At 48.1% G+C, this 17,443-nt stretch overlaps 1 protein-coding gene across 1 annotated transcript in view; it reads left to right on the forward strand.

Annotated features, from left to right (window-relative positions):
• Positions 1 to 5,874: 5,874 nt before the first annotated feature.
• The window catches only part of FAM20C (FAM20C golgi associated secretory pathway kinase), a 55,992-nt gene continuing 44,423 nt past the window's right edge, over positions 5,875 to 17,443 (forward strand). Inside the window, exons 1-2 of the mRNA XM_082064233.1 lie at positions 5,875 to 7,620; positions 9,465 to 9,637. Of these exons, the coding sequence (XP_081920359.1) occupies positions 7,109 to 7,620; positions 9,465 to 9,637 (685 nt within the window). The 5' untranslated portion in view covers positions 5,875 to 7,108. The remainder of the gene's footprint in view (positions 7,621 to 9,464; positions 9,638 to 17,443) is intronic.

A 17,443-nucleotide genomic window follows, 5' to 3' on the forward strand; every position in this document is an offset into this window, starting at 1 on the left:
CCAAGGAACTGAGACCTAAAATATAATTCTCTCTCTTGTAGTACCTTTTATTAATAGATCTCAAAACGCTCTAGATTATCCTTCCTATCAGATGGGGAAACAGAACTGAAGCACCTTTCCAGCCCCACACAGCCAGGGAGCACCCAGGCTGGGAGAGCCCCAGGGCACAGTCATTTGCAGCCTGTAGGTTCCACTGCCTACTTGCCAGGCTCTCCCACGAGGGTTTCTATGAGTATTTTAATTCCTATTTCAGGCTGTGGCATGCTTAAAACGGCTTTGTGGTTTGCTCTCTTACTTCCTCAGGTTTTTTTAAAATTATCTGATTGAAAATTTAGCCAGCCAAGAGGAAAAAAAGCTCAAGTTAAGAAGCCAAAACATCCATACAACTCAAAATCAGACAGCAACAAAAGAAGAATCCCCAGAAGAGCTCCTTCTGTATACAGTTAAACTGCTCATGTGTACATGCGTTCACGTCTCGGGATGCACTCAAGTGGGTCTGTGTTGCACACCGCAGTGTGCACGAGCCTCCCATGTGCACGTGCAACTACATCTTGTTCTAGCACCAGGACACGTTTTCTCCAGCCATACATCATGTAGCTCCATTGATTTCAATGAATCTGCACAATGATTTTATGTGTAATCTAGCAAGCCATGTTTTATGCACTTAAAAAAGATTCATGCGTTACTACCTGAACTCAGTCCACAAGGAATACAGGTTATTTGATGACAATTCTTCTCAAAGGAATCACTTATTATAGGAAGATGAAATTATAATAACTTGAGTAGCGCATGCTCTTATGGCATGCACATCAAGATCATTTGTTTTGACTTGGTTTAAATAATCATTTTATAGATAAGAACACAAGCTCCTAACAGTTAATTTTCTTTATGACACCCCACACTCGACAAGGTAACTTTTCATCCCCTCTGAAATGCTGCTATAATGCAAGATTTCTGCTCCACTTGAATGACCAGAACAAATGCGATCCCTCCGCAGGCCAATCGCGCTGTTCCACAACAACAATAACAGCTTTTGTTCTTGCATTGCCAGGCAGCTCTTTGTTCCAGCCAATGGAAGAATGAAGCATTGTGGACCAGATCCTCAGCTGATATAATTAGATGGCATTTCATTGAAATCAAAGCCAGCTGATACCAGCTGAGGAGCTAACCCTTGATCCACAGCCGCAACAGCTGAGGAGTAATAAACAGGCAAGGAAAAGCCTTCTGTTTCATTGCCTTAATATAATCATGAGTTCTCTGCTCTCAACAGGTTTCTCAAGCAATCCCAGGGTCTTTGGACCCCCCAGGATACTGTATCCCAAATGATAAAATGGGAACACTCAAAACAAAAGGCCGAAGCTGGAACTCTTGGCTTTCTGAAGTCAGCTGAGGCTGGTAATTCATTTCCTTTGCCCAGCCCTGAAGAGGTGACAGTACAGGCAAAGCCAGTGACACGTCCCCTCATTTCATCACTATTTAGCTCAAGCTTGCAGCTCAATGCCCCTCCAGTCAACCTTAGTGTGGGCAGCCATTCCTTCCCATAATGCTTTTGCTATCTGCTTGATTTGGGGGAGGAGATTTGGTCAAAATTTGTTCCAAAAATATAATGTAGCTAACAAAATTCTGGACTGAAAGGCAACCAAGATAACATCAGTTTGCTTATTTTAAAATAAATGTATATAAACACACCACTTCAAACAGGTATCACTGGTCCTCCATACACCAATAAGAAGTTGACTATGAAGTCAAGCTCGTGGAGTTGCCTTCTGCTCAGCATCAAGCGTATTCCTTGGCCATGACTGTGATTGTCCCAGCGTGGCAGGTTAACACGCAGCACCCACCAGGTCGCCAGCGTGAGCTGCGCGTGTAGGACAAAGCGCCGATAAACTGGGTCAGCACAGGAATCTTGGGAGGGAGAACAAAGAGCAGCCCAGGCAGCAGCACCAGGGCCAGCACGGCGCGTGGTGCCCCCGGGACCTCCAGCACCAGAGCTTTTCGGAAGGGAAAACCCATTTTTCCATTAGAAGTAACAATAAAAATATTACGTTGATTGAAAGCGCGCGCTCAGGCCTGGCTTCCAGCTCGCCCCGCTGCATTCGGGCTCCGCTTCAGAGGGCTCTAAACTGTTATAACAGAAAATAATAGCTGGGTATGTTTACTCACCCCAAACCATGCTTGATTTATTTACCTGAATACATTATCACATACACTGACCATTGTTGCTGCTCAGCGAGGCAAGCAGACAAAAATGGGGAAAATAAACAGCTACACAGATTTCATCAGCAGATAACCTATTAATTCATGCACAAAACAATGAAGAAATGCCAGGATATACGACAATAACCGCTCCTGAATTCCTGATTGTGTTATTCAATAAAAGCCAAGGTAGAGCACGCAAGAAAAGTGCTTGGCGTTAATTTGTAATATCGAATTAAAAAGCCTGTTAGATCCAAAGCAATCTTGGCTTGTGACTGTAGTAATTCAATATAAAATTTCCTATAACATTCAAATACTTCCAAGAAAACAGAGGAAGGACAATTTAATTCCATGACCAAAAAAGAACATAAGGAGTTGATGTGAGGGACTTGATTTCATTGAAATTCTTGAAATGAGCTTTATGCAATAACTTATTAATGTCATAATATTCCATTAAGAACTAATTATTTCCTTGTTTACATAATGCTAGCAATTACAGTGGTAACTCTGGTACGACATACAGCACAAATCAAAAGCTGTTGCCCATGTACTGGAATTCCATATGAAGACAGAGTTTAGATAAGGAGAAATATTTACATTTTTCTCAGTGAGCCCAAGACCTTGGAAAGTAAAATAATAAACAACTAACTCCTGAAACTACCCAAATCAGGCGTTACTGCAAAGACCCTATGGCTCTATACACACTGGGTCTGTATTCAAAAGCTTGTGTGAAGAAAAAGTTGAACAGTCAGCAACTACAAAAATGTGTAATTTCCCATCATCCTCTTGTCCGTGTGAGAATGGCACCGGCATGAGAGACCCATGGGAGACCCACGGGAGAGCCCTCCCTTGCTGCCCACAACCGGTTACCAACGCTCTTCATCCTAAGTCACCAGAGAACAAGGGGCATTTGAGAGCAGCGCACTGAAAGACCACATAGGCCTTTATTTAGACAGACTTGCTAAAACCAGGTGTAACTGTGTCATTAACAGACTGGGGTGAGGCATCTCTTGCCCTTGATGGGCACTGTAAAGCTGTTCACTACAGACTAAGAGCCATAACTCCATCATCGACCACCACAGGAGATTCTGCAGCTGGTGACGCTCTTCCAACACCATGACTTCAGTACCACATGGGTGCTACTCGCACTACAGAAAGCTCCCCTAAAGTAGTAAGTACAATCTTTCAAAAGCACGACTCAGTTCTTCTGAATCCCACAAAGAAGGAGGAAGGTGAGTGAAGAAAGAGAGTTAAGACAGCTCTCCTATATTAACTTCTCTAAGGCACTTTGTTCCTGGCAAAGCTTGTCCACAAAGGTCGGTTCCAGAGGGGAACAGGGTGCACCCACCAGCCTCCCATCTTTGGATAAAACTCAAGGAACAAAGGGCTCATGGAAGAGAGTCAGAGAGATTCAGTTCACAGGCAGACAATTGACATTAATCCATACGTAACCAGATAGCCAATACACACCAAAGGTCATACTGATGACAACAGCAAAAACACAGCTTCAAGGACTCAGTTATTTCTTCATGACACTGCTGTTTCACCTTTCGAAAATCACGGAGTTAATTACATTTAGTTGTTTATGTTACACTTCAAACCTAACCTCACTTTCAATGTATAACTCTCATATGCAGATTCATTATGTTTTTGACACAATGTTCTGTTACTGCAGAGCAATAGATGTATTCAAACAACTTTTAAAGAACACATTTAAATAGTTTTCAACTTCCCATCATGCCTCTTCAAGGCTCACTCCCATCTAACACCATGGCCTTCAGCTTTACACCAGGAAAAATATCCCTGTAGCTACAACCTGTAACCTACAAACCCTATTGTGCAATGCTAAAATAGATAATGTATCATATTATCCACCCTCACATGAAGCTCATCCAAAATCCCATTAAAAAGCCAAAGCAAACGATACACAGAGAAGCACACACTCACCCGTGCTGGAGCTCCAGCTGCTCTCCTCCATGAGCCCAGTCTTTACCGTCCACCTGCCCCCTTTTGTCTCCTTGGGCTTGATTGATGATCCAGCTCAGCTGCCTTCCCTCAGAGCACCAGCAGCTCAGCAGGAGAAAAGCTGCAGCCATAGGCAGGCAAAACAACCCCAAACCAAAGACACTGTCTTCACATGCCATTCCTGCTGTACCTCCATCACATACCGTATCCCCTTCCAGCAGCGGTGGATTCCTCAGTTGAAACAAAACTGCAGGCTCTTCCCAACGGACCTAAAATGCCAACTTGCGAAACTAGCTTAAAATAAGCTGAACTTCAGCTCAGTGCACAGAGGTGCAGTTAACTTATGCATCAAACCCAGCTCCCCAAGCAGAACCGTGCAGATCTGCTATTGAGCAATGGTGGTAGGGAATGGCACATGAGGAACCCGTGTCACTGTCCCCACAGCCGACTGACATGTCCTGTGACTGAGCTGACCGTGGTGAAAAAGCAGAAAAAGATGGAAAGCTTTGCTCCTGGCTCCACAGCAAAACGTTTTGCTGTGAATAAGTACACCTGTACCTGAGGGATCCATGGTGACATAATGGCTTTCCTGGAAACCAAAGTGCTGCATCTCCGGTGAGCTGCATGTCTGAACCATGGTACCTAGAGGTCCCCCAGGACCACAAGTCTTGTTCCTCCATGAAGGTACAGAGCAGTCCACAGGATCTGAGCCCTGCCGGCTCTTTCTTTTTTCTCAGTCTTTTTTTCCTGTTGGGAAAGCAGTGACTTCGTTGTCCAACACATGGTGACACCCAAGCAGTGCAGGGATGTGCTTCAGGGGGGTGCGGAGCACACGGCTCCGCAGAGGCTCCCACTGAGGGATCAGTACTAGATGGAGCCTGGGGGGAAAATATTTTTGGTAGAAATAAATAATGTTGCTTAATCCAGGGAAAAATGGGCCAGCGTGGTCAGCATTGAGATGACTGTAGAAATCTGCTTCTGTAGGCAGAATCACATTACTTTTCTCATTCCTCCTGCAGCCCCACTCGATGAGTGTTTAAGCCCTGGTAAGGACTATGGAATCCATGGAAGCCCCCTCCCAAAGATAAAGTCAGCAGCCCAGAGCACCCCTGTTTGATCACCTGAAGACCATTGGAGTGGCTCGTCCTGTACCCCAGCCGGCCCTCAACCTCAGGAAACCACCAGCAGCACCCTCTGGGCTGCGGAGCCGCCCCGGCCCCGGGGCCACCGGCTCCATTAGCCATTAGGCCAGCCAGCCGCAGCGCCGCCTGCGCAGCTAACGGCAGCAGCAGGGAGGGCGGGTAACCCGCGGGGCGCTCACGGATTATCACAGCCCGCAGGACCCGGGATTAAGAACAAAGCCCGTTCCTCCAAGGGCGCGGCGCACGCGGCTCCCCGCGCTGACCTTGCGCGGGGCTGCGGGCGCTCCAGCGCAGACAATGACGGAGCAGAATCGCCGCTCCCGGCGCGGGCACGCAGCCGCGCTCCCGCTCCGCCGCCTCCCAGCGCACATTCCCCATTCCCCTCTCCGCTAACGCTTTATTATTATTGTCTTTATTTTTATTTTATTTATTTATTTATTTTTAATTTTGCAAACCGTTGTGGAACAGACGCCCTCTCCTTGCCCCAGTTGGAGCTGCAGTAGAATGAAAAGGGGGCTGGGAAGGAGGGAGGAGAGGAAAGCAAAAAAAAAAAAAAACCGCTTTTGGTTGAGGTTTTCCTGTTACTATCACTGTAGCGTTTATTTAGCCAATCTCCTAACTATGACGTGAGGAAGGCAGGAATCATGGCTCGCTCATAATATTTAACACACCCACTGGAAGCTGGAGCTGCAGAGCTACTAGTCCAACCAGTCTCCAGAATTCAGTGTAGCTGAAAGAGGTTTCACTCTGCACCTGCCAAAGATCTCTCTCCCCTCTTCCCTTCTCTCACCCCCTTCTCTCTTCCTTTCTCTGTCTCTAAAAGGCAGCTCTGTAAGACCCAGCAGAGATCAAAGACGGGACCTCTTTGCTGAGAAGAACCTCTGCTGATTTATATTAGTTTCTTTCCTCTAATCCTCCCCCTCTGTGTTTTTTTTCCCCTCCTGTGCCATATTTAACCTTTATGTTGCAGTTGTGCCATCAGACAGTTTTGCAGCCAAAAAAAACCGACCCAAGCCAAAGCAAAAGCGCAGCTCGGATACAGCAGCCACCCAGGCTCGGGCTCAGCTGAACACACGAATCTCTCCCAAGCACTGGACGCGATGGATGAAGAAACAGGAACCACTCTAAGAAAATTGTTTTCCAGCCAATGTTCTTAAGCAGCCTGAGAGAAGAGAGGGAGCGAGAGGAGCGGAGGGCGCTGCTGCTGCATCACCGGGCAGTTCACAGGGAGGGAGTCAGCGTTTCCAGCACAGCCAAATATTATGGATGATTTTTTTGCTTCTGTCGCCTTTCCGCACAGGTTTTCTTAATATTATTCTTCCCCCTCCTCCTCCTCTCCGTTTTTTTAAAAATTATTTAATCTAAGCTAGCGTCGGATGCCGGTTTCTCTTCAAGAGCCGGTTTTCCCTATTTGTTGTGATCCCTGTAATAAAAAGAGAGAGAAATCGTGAACAGATGGCTTTATATATTGCAATGCCGCTGGCTTTGTTTTCCTGCTGAATTTAAAGGCTCGCTCCGGTGCTTCTTTTTTATATATATATTTTTTTTTTTCCTTTTTTATATTTTTTCCTTCCCCCTCCTAAGTTCTTGATGATACTGAGAAATGAGGACCTATTGTTTTTAGCCCGTTTATTTCTCGGCGCCTATGGAGATAACTTTATTGACTTGATCGCTCGATTCCCGATCCGAAAGGAGAAAGCCAAAGCCCCGGGGGGGGGCTGCAAGACCCACGCCCGCCCGGGCTTTTTTCCGCGAAAGCGCTCCCTCCCTCCCCCTCCCCCGGTAATTTATTAGCCGCCCCGGCCATGAAAATGCTCCTGGTCCGCAAGTTCCGGGTGCTGATCCTCATGGTGTTCCTCGTCGCCTGCACCATGCACATCATGATCGACCTGCTGCCGCGGCTGGAGCGCCGGGGGAGCGAGGGCCGGCCCGGCTGCTCCTGCCCGCCGCCCGCGGCCGCGCCGCCCCGCGCCGCCCCGCGCTGGCCCGGCAAGCACACGCTGCGGATCCTGCAGGACTTCAGCGCCGAGCCGGGCTCCAACCTCTCCTCGCAGTCGCGGGAAGCGGCGGAGCGGGCGGCGGGCGGCGGCGGCGGCGGCGCGGCCGGCGCGGGGGAGGCGGCGGCGGCGCGGCCGCGGCGGCTGCTGGAGCCCGGGGCGCCGCGCCCGCCGCCCCCCGCCGCCGCCGCCCCGCTGGCCGCGCTGTTCCAGCACCCGCTGTACCGCGCCGCCCTGCCCCCGCTCGCCGAGGGCGACCTCCTCTTCAATGTCAACAGCGACATCAGGTTCAACCCCCGGGCGGCCGAGCAGCCCGAGTGGTGAGTAGCGGGGACGGGGCGGGGGGCGGCCCGCTGTGGCTCGGCTCGGTACCCGGCGTGCGGTTCGGCCCGGGCAGCGGTGCCCCCGGGGTGCGGGGGCGGCCCGGCGGGGTGCTGGGCGGCCGATGTGGAAACGTGGCACTGCGCTTCCCCGGCTCGCTACCTTCCGTTTTATCGTGTAGGTTTTTAGCCGGGGGGGTCATGAGAATTGCTGTGTTGGCTGGTTTGGAGTAGGCAGAGGGTTAAAACAGAGCGATCCGGTGTCACCGGGAAAAGGAGAAATCATACACAGGCTTGGCCGGTTGTGTTCCTCCAAAAATAAATGCTGTGAAATACAGAATAAACACAGGAGCATGCGAAGGCTGGAGTGCTGCAGCCCAGGGCTCCGAACGCCCGTGTCCCAGCTCCAGCTGTAGCCAGAGGCAGATGCTGCTGGAAAAACTGTAAGAAAGAGGGCGAGCACACAGTGAGCCCCCCCCCAGCGCCTTCCTCCACTCCCACGCAGGGCTGGAGGGGCCAAGCACTGAGGCCAGGCAGTAATACATTAACTTTTCTCAAAAGCGAGGCCTAATATCCCAAAGGCGTTCATGCTAGCAGGTATCTCTGCCTTCTGGGTCTGATCTGTGCTCCATTTTTCATCCTCAGTTAATTGCCAGTGTCCCAGCACCGCTGCTGCTCTCCAGCCTTCAGAGCAGTCAGTGCCTCTGTGAATCGTGTGCCCCGTTGGCTTGTAAGAAACGCTGAGAAATTTCAGTGACCGAAAAATCCAAAGGCTTGTCTAATACAACAGCACCCTCTTCCAAACGCACTGACATTGTGATGTTTAAACAGCTGCACTGTACCGTGCAAAGAGCGCTGTCAGGCCACGGAGCAGCCAGCATGATCTAAACCTCTGGAAAAAGGGGATAAATGGTTCTGATTTCCGCCCCACGAGCATGTGGATCGTGCAGGCCCTTGCCATCCAATGATCAAAACTGACTGTGAAGCGAAATTAACTGAGAAAGTTCTGGTTTCTCTGAGAGGAAAAAATAAAAGAAGAAAAAGAGTCACAAATTTTGAACATCTGGAGATGACTAAAAATAGCAGAGGACTCCTGGATTGAAGCTGTGTGATAGTATATGCAGTAGGTGAAGAGTGAAATCATTGATGTCCACATGCCTGTTGTACATATTTTCCTTAATGGCTGCAGCCAAAGTTCACAGAACTAACATGAAATTTAGGAGTTAAAAGTCATTTTAACAAGTCTTTCTGTAATACTATCCTACTGCTGGGGAAGGGCAAAGCCATCCAGAGTTATTCTTTAGCAACCAGTTCAGAGTGATCCAGTTTCTTCTCATTCTCGCTATTTAAAATAAAGAAGAGGAGCGAGTGGGAGCATTTGGTCCAGCAGGTCAAGTTACGGCTGCACTCGCAGGTTCCGCACCCAGCTCCCGTTAACCGAATGTTGGGGTGATGCTGTTGTTTGAGTCATACTTGTAAAAGATGGGGGCAACATACACAACCTGAACCCAGCAGGATACTCGCAGCTCTGTGTTTCTGCCATGGAAGGGCCTCGCTAACGCTCACTGATGTCGCCCTGAATTTTGCTCCTGGCTTCCATGGGCTTTAAATGAGGCATGAGGAGTGGAGGCGCAGAGCTGTCCCCCCTCTCCCCAGGCAGGAGGGACGAACCGGGGACGTTCCCGATGCCCGAGGTCTGTAGCTTTGCCTTCCCAGGTTGTCACATTGTGAAGCCCCGTTTCTTGATGACTGTTACACACTGTAACTTTGTTTCTTTCTCCTCAGTTTTGGGGTTTTGTTATGTTGTTCCTTTATTTATTTATTTATTTTTTTTTTTGTGGTAGGCAAAATGAAGATAATGAAGAATTTTTACCAACTGGAGAAACCTCCATAGACTCCTACCCAAACTGGTTAAAATTCCACATTGGCATTAATCGGTACGAGCTGTATTCCAGACATAACCCTGCAATTGAAGCTTTACTACAAGACCTGGTCTCCCAAAAGATAACCAGTGTTGGTACGTTTGGATCTATATAATTTGTTATGATGATTTGCTCATTGTTCAGGATCTCGCTGCTGCTTGCGTGTCAATGTTTTGCGTGGCTGCTCTCTGCTGTGCTGCCACATTGCGGCCTGACTTGTGCGCTCATTTTCCCCGTTCAACATGACGAGGTATCTCCAGCTCTGCATCACCTGAATCGTTGAAAAATCTGCCAGCAAGGCAAACCCCATTCATTTCAGACATCTTTTAGTCACTATCAGCCTGAAAGCGCCCGGTTTGGTTATTTAAAATAAATACAATAACAAAAAAAGAAGGCAGAAAGCAGATAGCATCTTGCACGGGCTGGATCTGTATTATTTGCTGGTTGTTATTTAAAAGCTCTGACCTGCAGCGATGGCTGCGGGAGCATCGGGCGCCAGGGGCCCCGTGGAGCTGAGCGTCCCCGGGCAGCGCGCAGGGGGCTCGGCAGAGCCCGGCTCTGCTGGTCCTGCTTGTAAATGCACCACGGGGACGTGCCCATGTCAGCCTTTGGCTCCGGTTAAACAAGGCGACACAGTTTGGGGTTTTTCTCTAGGGCTGTTTAATGGCAATGTGTGTCTCCTTGAATTTAGCTGTGTAGATGCAGAGTGGAAAAAAAAGCACAACTCCAAATGAAACCCCTGGGATGCTAAACAAATGCACACCCCGTGGTTTCCAGAGGCAGAAAGCTGCGGCAGAGCCAGCGGTTCCTGCCGGCCACGCAGAAAATTGAGTTACTTACGCTGACCACAAGGTTGCTAAGTCTGTTTCAGAGGGATGAAATAGCAGGAGCTCTGCGAAAGTGCTGATGGTGTGTTGGCGCTGCCGGGTGAGGTCAGCAGGTCTTTAACCCTGCAAGGCAAAAATTCCCCTGGCTTCAGCAGGAACCGGGCTGTGCGGGACAGCGTGAGCAGCCCCGGGCTCGCAGTTCCCATGGTGTGAATCATGGGCTGCTGAGCAGGAATAAGGGGCATCCTTGGTCATCGAGAGTGGGCTGATGGAGCTGACCCGGATGGAGCAGACGTGGAATGCAGAGCGCCAGGGGAGAGCTTCGCCTCCCTGGTGAGCTGCGCTCAGCACACGGCTCTGCACCGAGCTCGGCTTTGGGTAAAGCAGTTTGCAGCACCCGGGTGCCAACCCACATGTTGTATCCAAAAGTCCAGTGGACACCGAGCTCATGAAAAAGAGCAAACGTAGGCCTGTTTATTAACCTGTGATGGGCTTTCTGTTCCCAAAACTCTGGGTTGGAGTGGTTCATTAAGGAGCTCCCGTCTGACCCTTCTCCAGCTCAGTGTGACGGGTGGACAGCAGCAGGCTCTGCCCGCACTCTGCTCTGTGCTGGGGTAACGCGGGCACCGCACGGACACGACCGGGGGATTCTGTCCTTGCCATAGCCCTCCCCTGCCACCACCTCTCCCTTCAAAAACAAATGATTTCTGGAACGTAGTGCCACGTGTGATTGGGGATTGAGCCAGCACTTCATAACACGTGTTACCGTTGGTTTCTGAGCACATCCATGGAGGAGGAAAGCATGGAGGCTGTGCCCTTCCCTGTCCCCGCAGAGAGCAGCAGTGCCCCCGGTAGTGACCAGACCGTCCCCAGCTCTGTGCAGAGATGATGCTCAAACCAGCCATCTCCTGGCTCATCTACTGACGTTTACACAAAATGCGTTGGCCGTAATGGTGTTTCGTGCTGCACGGCTGCTGAGTGTATCGATTTCTATTTACCTCTTCAGCACTTGGGAGCTCAGCGGTGTTGTCTGTGCAGGAGAGCGGTGTTTGCAGCAACCGTGCTGGCGTTGGAGCTGTGGAGTTTGTCACTTCTCAGAGCAGGGAGGTGGTTAAGGCTGATGTGGGGATGCAGAAGGTGGTGGGAGAGGAAGGGAGGTAGGAATGAGAAACGCAGTTTAGTACTCACTCTTCGCTTGATCTCCTGGGCTTGATCTTCGCTTGTGCTTCTGGGAATGTTGCTTAACCCCTCGATGCTTCAGTTAACCCAGCAGCAAAACGGGTATCACAAAAACCAGGAGTGAAATGCTGCCCGGGGTGATGTAAGTGGAAGTTTTGCCATTTACTTCCCTGGGGCCATGATTTCACCTCGTGTGTCATATAGATGTGTCATGAGGTTTCCGTTAATTATGGTTTTGATAGAGCTTTCGGATCAACGGGGGGAAAGGGCCACAGAGGAAGATTTATGATTGTTATTAGCGATTTCCTATGGGATTGTCTCTCTGTTAATGTTTGAACAAGGCTCTTCAGAGCACGGTGGGGCCTCTTGTGCCCCTAAGAATAACACAGAGCCGTGGTTTCTGTCAGTGATTCGGTATAATTCCCATAAACTAAACCATGAGGTACATTGGTATTGGGATTGGTCGCTGTGGGAACTGACAGGGAATGATTCCCACACATAAATCCCAGTCTAAAATCAAGCCTATGGAAATGAAAGGGGACTTTCGCCAATATAAAGATGCCAGGATCTGAATTTTGCTGGTAGCACCCTCTGCCTGCCTCTGTGGAGTTTCGGGAGCCTTCAGTCAGGTTGGAAAGCAAGAAAGAGCATATTGTTTATATACATATATATATATATATATATATAATATTTTTTTACATGGTGCAGCATCTCTTCCGTTGCAGATTCTCTGGGTGTTTAAAACTACGTCTTTTAAAATAATACCTGCCAGTTTTCAGCTTTAGTGCAGAGCAGCAGCAGGGACTCAAAAGCATGTAAGCTGGTTAATGAAGGGTAATATATTTGACCAAAGGACATTTATAGGTAGGGCTGTTATATTATTTTGCTTATTCCTCCATATTTTCTAATTTCTCTGGGTTTTGTTTGTTTGTTTGTTTTTTAAGGCAGCTGCAAAGATGTGAGGTTAGAAGTATAAAATAAATGGGAATCTCCCTAATGCCCAATCTCCAGGCTTCTTTTTGCAAGCAGGACAATTAAATATACAGGCTTACATGCATTAGATGAAATGGGATACTGCTTTATCCAGTTTCTTTGCAGTATTGAGATTTGCTTTGGCTCTGACAGAATGAGGTGATTTGCTGTGTGGGTTCTTGGTATCTGCAGAAATTAGATCCAAAGTGCAGCTGAACAGCCTTCTTGCCACATTGTAATTTCTCTGCTCAGCTTGCATTATTTATGAAGGAGACTGGCGACCAGATTGATCCCTCTCCATCCATCAGAGCTGCTCACACGACTCTGTGCAGTGTTATTGTGGAGTGAAAGCGGTGACAGAAGCAATTCCCGGGAGCAGGGAGCACCAAGGTGACATTTTCTTGATGTTAAAGTTTAAACGGAACAAACCCATGGATGGGAAGGAGCGTCACATGCAGCTCCCACAGTGACACCTAGAGCTGGCCTCGGAAAGGACAGGCTTACCCAGGGCTTTGGAAAGGACAGGCTTACCCAGGGCTTTGGAAAGGACAGGCTTACCCAGGGCTTTCAAGCTGAGGATGTATTCTGTGCCCTGCATCGATAGATGTATTTCCTATTCATTCTGTTCAGCATAAAGGGATAGCTCTTAATTTGATTTAATTCACTGAAAATTTCCTCCTGCCATAAATAGGAGCCCAGGGAGAATTGTTTTTCCACTGAGCGCTGAAACCCAGTTTTCAGAAGAAGCACAAGCACAGGCAATTGCATATTTCCTTTGCCTTTCATAGCTGTTTATTGCATGCATAAATAACCATAGTTAGCTATTTTCTTGCATACTTACAAGAAGTCTGCGCGTAATTGCGGCAGCACCGTCAGCAGTTCAGCAGCAAGTGTGGCGCGGTGCGTTTTTGGGGCAGCGTGGTCTTGGTCTTGGTCTTGCTCGAGCTGTGTCGCGGGGCTGCCCGGGAGCACAACAGGCGTTTGGAATTCCCCTGTTTAGCTGGGGTTTCTTTGTTTATTCTTCACATTCTCTGGTTGGGAAGGTTTGGAAACATTACCTGACGGAGTTAATTTCTGAACCTGCGATGCCTTCAGTTCGTACAGGCACTAATTAGAAAGCAAGCACGCAACGCTACTCAGGCAGTGGATGGATGCTGCAATTAACTAAGGTGGACTCTGCTGCAAGTCAGGGGGGAAACACAAAGACAAGATGCTAAAAATTGAGCCTAGATTGTGGTGCTAAAGGAAATTATAAACATCTCCTCCAAAGGAAGGGAAAAAGTGCAATTGAGAAAACGTGAAAAACATAATGCAATGTAGCACTGATTTACTATATAAGAAAACAATGACTCTGCCAAAAGTCAACAGATTGATTTAATGTACAATTCCAGATGAAAGGGGGCGACTTAAAATGTACAACAAAGCCTCTGAATGATTTTGGAGATCTCTTCCCCTCCAGAAGGCTTTTACCGTCTTGACTAAACCAAGAAAGGCCTCTAAAAACAAGTTAGGCTGAACAAGAACAAATTAAGAGACGATGAGGGCTTGAATTTGTTTTGAAATGTGTTCTTTACAGCTTCAGCAGAGCCGTGTCTCTAGCCGGGGGCAGACTATTACTTGCTAAAGCAAATCAACATGTTTATGTTAGATTTAAGCTTGATCTATAAATAGGAATCCAAAATGGATCTGGATGTCCTCTGTTTCAGATGTTACTGCGTCCCAGGCTTTGACTGGATCTCACTTCTCAGACATTAGCATTGCGTAATTACATACATTTAAAATACTTGTTGGGTTGTGGCCGGGCTCAGAGGTCCTGCTGGGACTGTTGCTCTCCATCAGAGCACCGCAGGCTCTAGACCGGCCAGTGGGATGAGGGCTGTTGTGCAGCAAACACAGGAGCTGGAAAGCCAGATCAATTCAAATTCCAGGTCCTTTTGGGTCCAGTCCCTTTGGGGAGCATTTGGTCTTTATCAGGGGTAGTACCAGATGCTTTAGAAGAGAGAGAAAGCTTGTAGCACACAGTTATAAAAAGATAATAGGGAGAGGATAGGTGTGTGTCTTTCATGCTGGACGGTGTCTGGGTCAGGAGGGGAATTCAGTTCTTGTTCTGGTGAGAGGACGAAGTGGGGAAGTAGCACACACGGCACGTGGCCGTGGCAACAGGCTCAGAGATGCCAATGGAGTGGGGATTTTTGGAGGCTTGATCCGAGGTCTATCAGAGAAAACAGAAGGAATCGCACCAGTTTCACTCGTCTTTGGAAAAGCCTCTGGTCCCATAGGCACTCAAACAAGAGATATCTCAGGGAATTCTTTGCAAGGCCTCCTGAAGTTCGGAAGATTTCTGATCACACCCCGCAGCCCTTGCACGGGGTTAACAGGAGAGGTTAATGCTGCTTTCCATTCCCTTCTGCTCTGGGGGGAAAAGAGAGGCTTGGAGTCGCCTGAAGAGAAAAAGTAATGATTGTATCGGGATTTGTTTTTAACACTGTGCCAGCATGTCCAGAAGCTGTATGAGATTTGATTTGAGGTACCTGCTGGGAGCTACCAGATTTATGAAGTCTTTTACAGAGCTGTTCATGGCCTGTTATATTAGAGTATATTCAGAAACCTTAAAAGAGAAGGTGAATTCAGAGAGTGGCTGGTGGTTCCTTTGGAGTCAGTACTGCCTTACATTGCAAGGCCTTCTTGAAAATACCTACGCCTGCTGATTGTAGATGTGACAGGTTGCAATGATGTGTCATCCTCCCGTTTCTTTGTAAATGGTATATGTTGCTTCTGGGTATTATAAATCTTTCAGAAATGTTCCTGTGGGCAGTAGGTAAAGGGACAAGGGCATTTCCACATAAGCAAACAATGTTTGTTTGGCATAAGCTCCTGGAAGATGACGGGGCTCCCACTGCTTGGCCAAAATGGCCAGAGGGACGTGTTTAACGGAGGCATGAGCAGGAAATGGAGATCCTGAAGGAATACAGCTCAGAAATGTGAGGGAAGCCAGGAGGCAGATGTAGCACTAAGTTAGGACAAGGGGTGTAACATGACCTAGAGGTCTACGTGAACTATCTCCAATGAGATCTGGTTGTTCCTGGCGTTGCCACTCCCCAGATTTGGGCAGGCTGGACTGCTCCCAAGCCCGCTTAGTTTAGAGGTGCATGAAGGGTCATGTTGAGTTCAAAAGGACAGTCTAAGCTCAGGTGTTTCCCTCTCTGCAGGGATTACAATGTTAGAGTCCAACTAGTCTAGACTTGGAGGGTGGCTTTAAGTCACCTCCAGCCTGGCCAGCACATCCGTGTCACTGAACGAACACACTGGGAGTATGTGCATGAGAGCCTGGATGACGTGGGGCGAAGGCAGCGAGGAGCTCTGGCGCGGGTCGGTGTCCCCAATGCGGTGGCTTGCAGCGTGCCTGCCGTAGGCAGGGTGGGACACCACTCCCACCAGTGTCACCCTCTGCTTTGGGGACGTCCAAGGTTTACTCCTGGCAGCCGTGGAGGGACAACACGCCAGCAAAACTTGTGTTTGGTCGAGGCTACTATTGCAACCAATTAAGGCAATACAATAAGATGGATCTAAAAAGACCACGGAGATGCTTTTGTCTTACTTCAGCTCAATTCCTTCTGACAGAAAACCAGGCCTTTGTGCCTCATGGAAGAATTATTCTAAATTGTTAATCTTCTTCATGCATTTCCCTGCTTGATGATGACACAGTCATTGTTGAGTTCGGCTGCTAACAAAATCATTATCCGCCGAGTGGCTTCAATTTGCTGAGAAGCCAGTCCTCTTAGTCTATCTGAAACTCCGAGCTTAGAGAAGGGCGTGCTGGATCATGCTTTTTTCTTCTTCAAACATTTGGCTTCCCAGCTGTGCTTCAAAATAGGTTCTATCCTTCCCTTTTCACTGATGGGTTTACAGAATCTTTGCTGTATTTCGGACATCTGTGTCTCACAGAGGAGCCGGAGCCGATCTCTGAGCCGCTTTTCATTGCCTGCAGGCTCTGGGCTGGCTGTGGAAAGGTCTCCTGCTCCTCCTTCCCTCAGGTGCAGATCGACAGACCCGTTCTGCACAAGAGAGCGAGTTTAATGTGCGAAAGCCACGTGCTTCTGCTTTACCTGTTCAGTGCAGGTTATTTAATGCCCTTTAATTTCTAATTATTTGTTTGTTCCTTTGGGATAAACTGCAATGCAAGAGGAGGCTGGGATCAGCAAAACAGCAAGGCAGGAGGGATTTTATTCCAGAAGTATAATTACACTGACCAGATTTGCATAGCATTTTGTTGCAAAAATATAGATTACAAGTGCAGAAAGAGAGCTGATGACCTACCAGTAATAAGGCATAGAGATGAGTAATTAAAAAGACGTGTAGCTAATGGCATTGGTTAGAGAGAAAAAAACGTACAAGCTATATAGGTGGAACAAGGGCAACTCTAAGCCAAAATGCGCAGAGCAAGGTAACTTGACATTGGTGCAGATTTCCAGCCGGCACAGGTTTTGTCAGGACTGTAAAGAGGGATTGATTATCCGATCATTTGTAGGAAGCGTTTTCGAAGGACCGACTCATCCACACAGACGTGACGGCCATGGCCTCCCTTTCCAAACACAGAAATGAATTACGAGTCAGGGTATGGGTCATTTCATTTATTCAGAGCTGTTTTGACAGAGATGGTAAAAAAGCAGCTGGTTTGCCCAAGTATATGTTTATCTTTCTTAAGCAACCTTATCATTAAGTAAAATGTATTTTTATGAATCCTTATATATATATAAAAAAAAAATCACTCTGGCTTTAGAAACACCATAATCTGACTATTAAACATGATATTGTGTTGGTATGAATAAACGTCAGTCTTAAATTTGCATGGGCCCTCAACGGGGAAGTGAGTGCATTTGGTGTTTGGGCGAAGACGCCCCCGGCGTGTGACGTGGGCACCGT

This window comes from Streptopelia decaocto (assembly GCF_964273445.1).
Source record: "Streptopelia decaocto genome assembly, chromosome: 13".
Classification (NCBI taxonomy): domain Eukaryota; kingdom Metazoa; phylum Chordata; class Aves; order Columbiformes; family Columbidae; genus Streptopelia; species Streptopelia decaocto.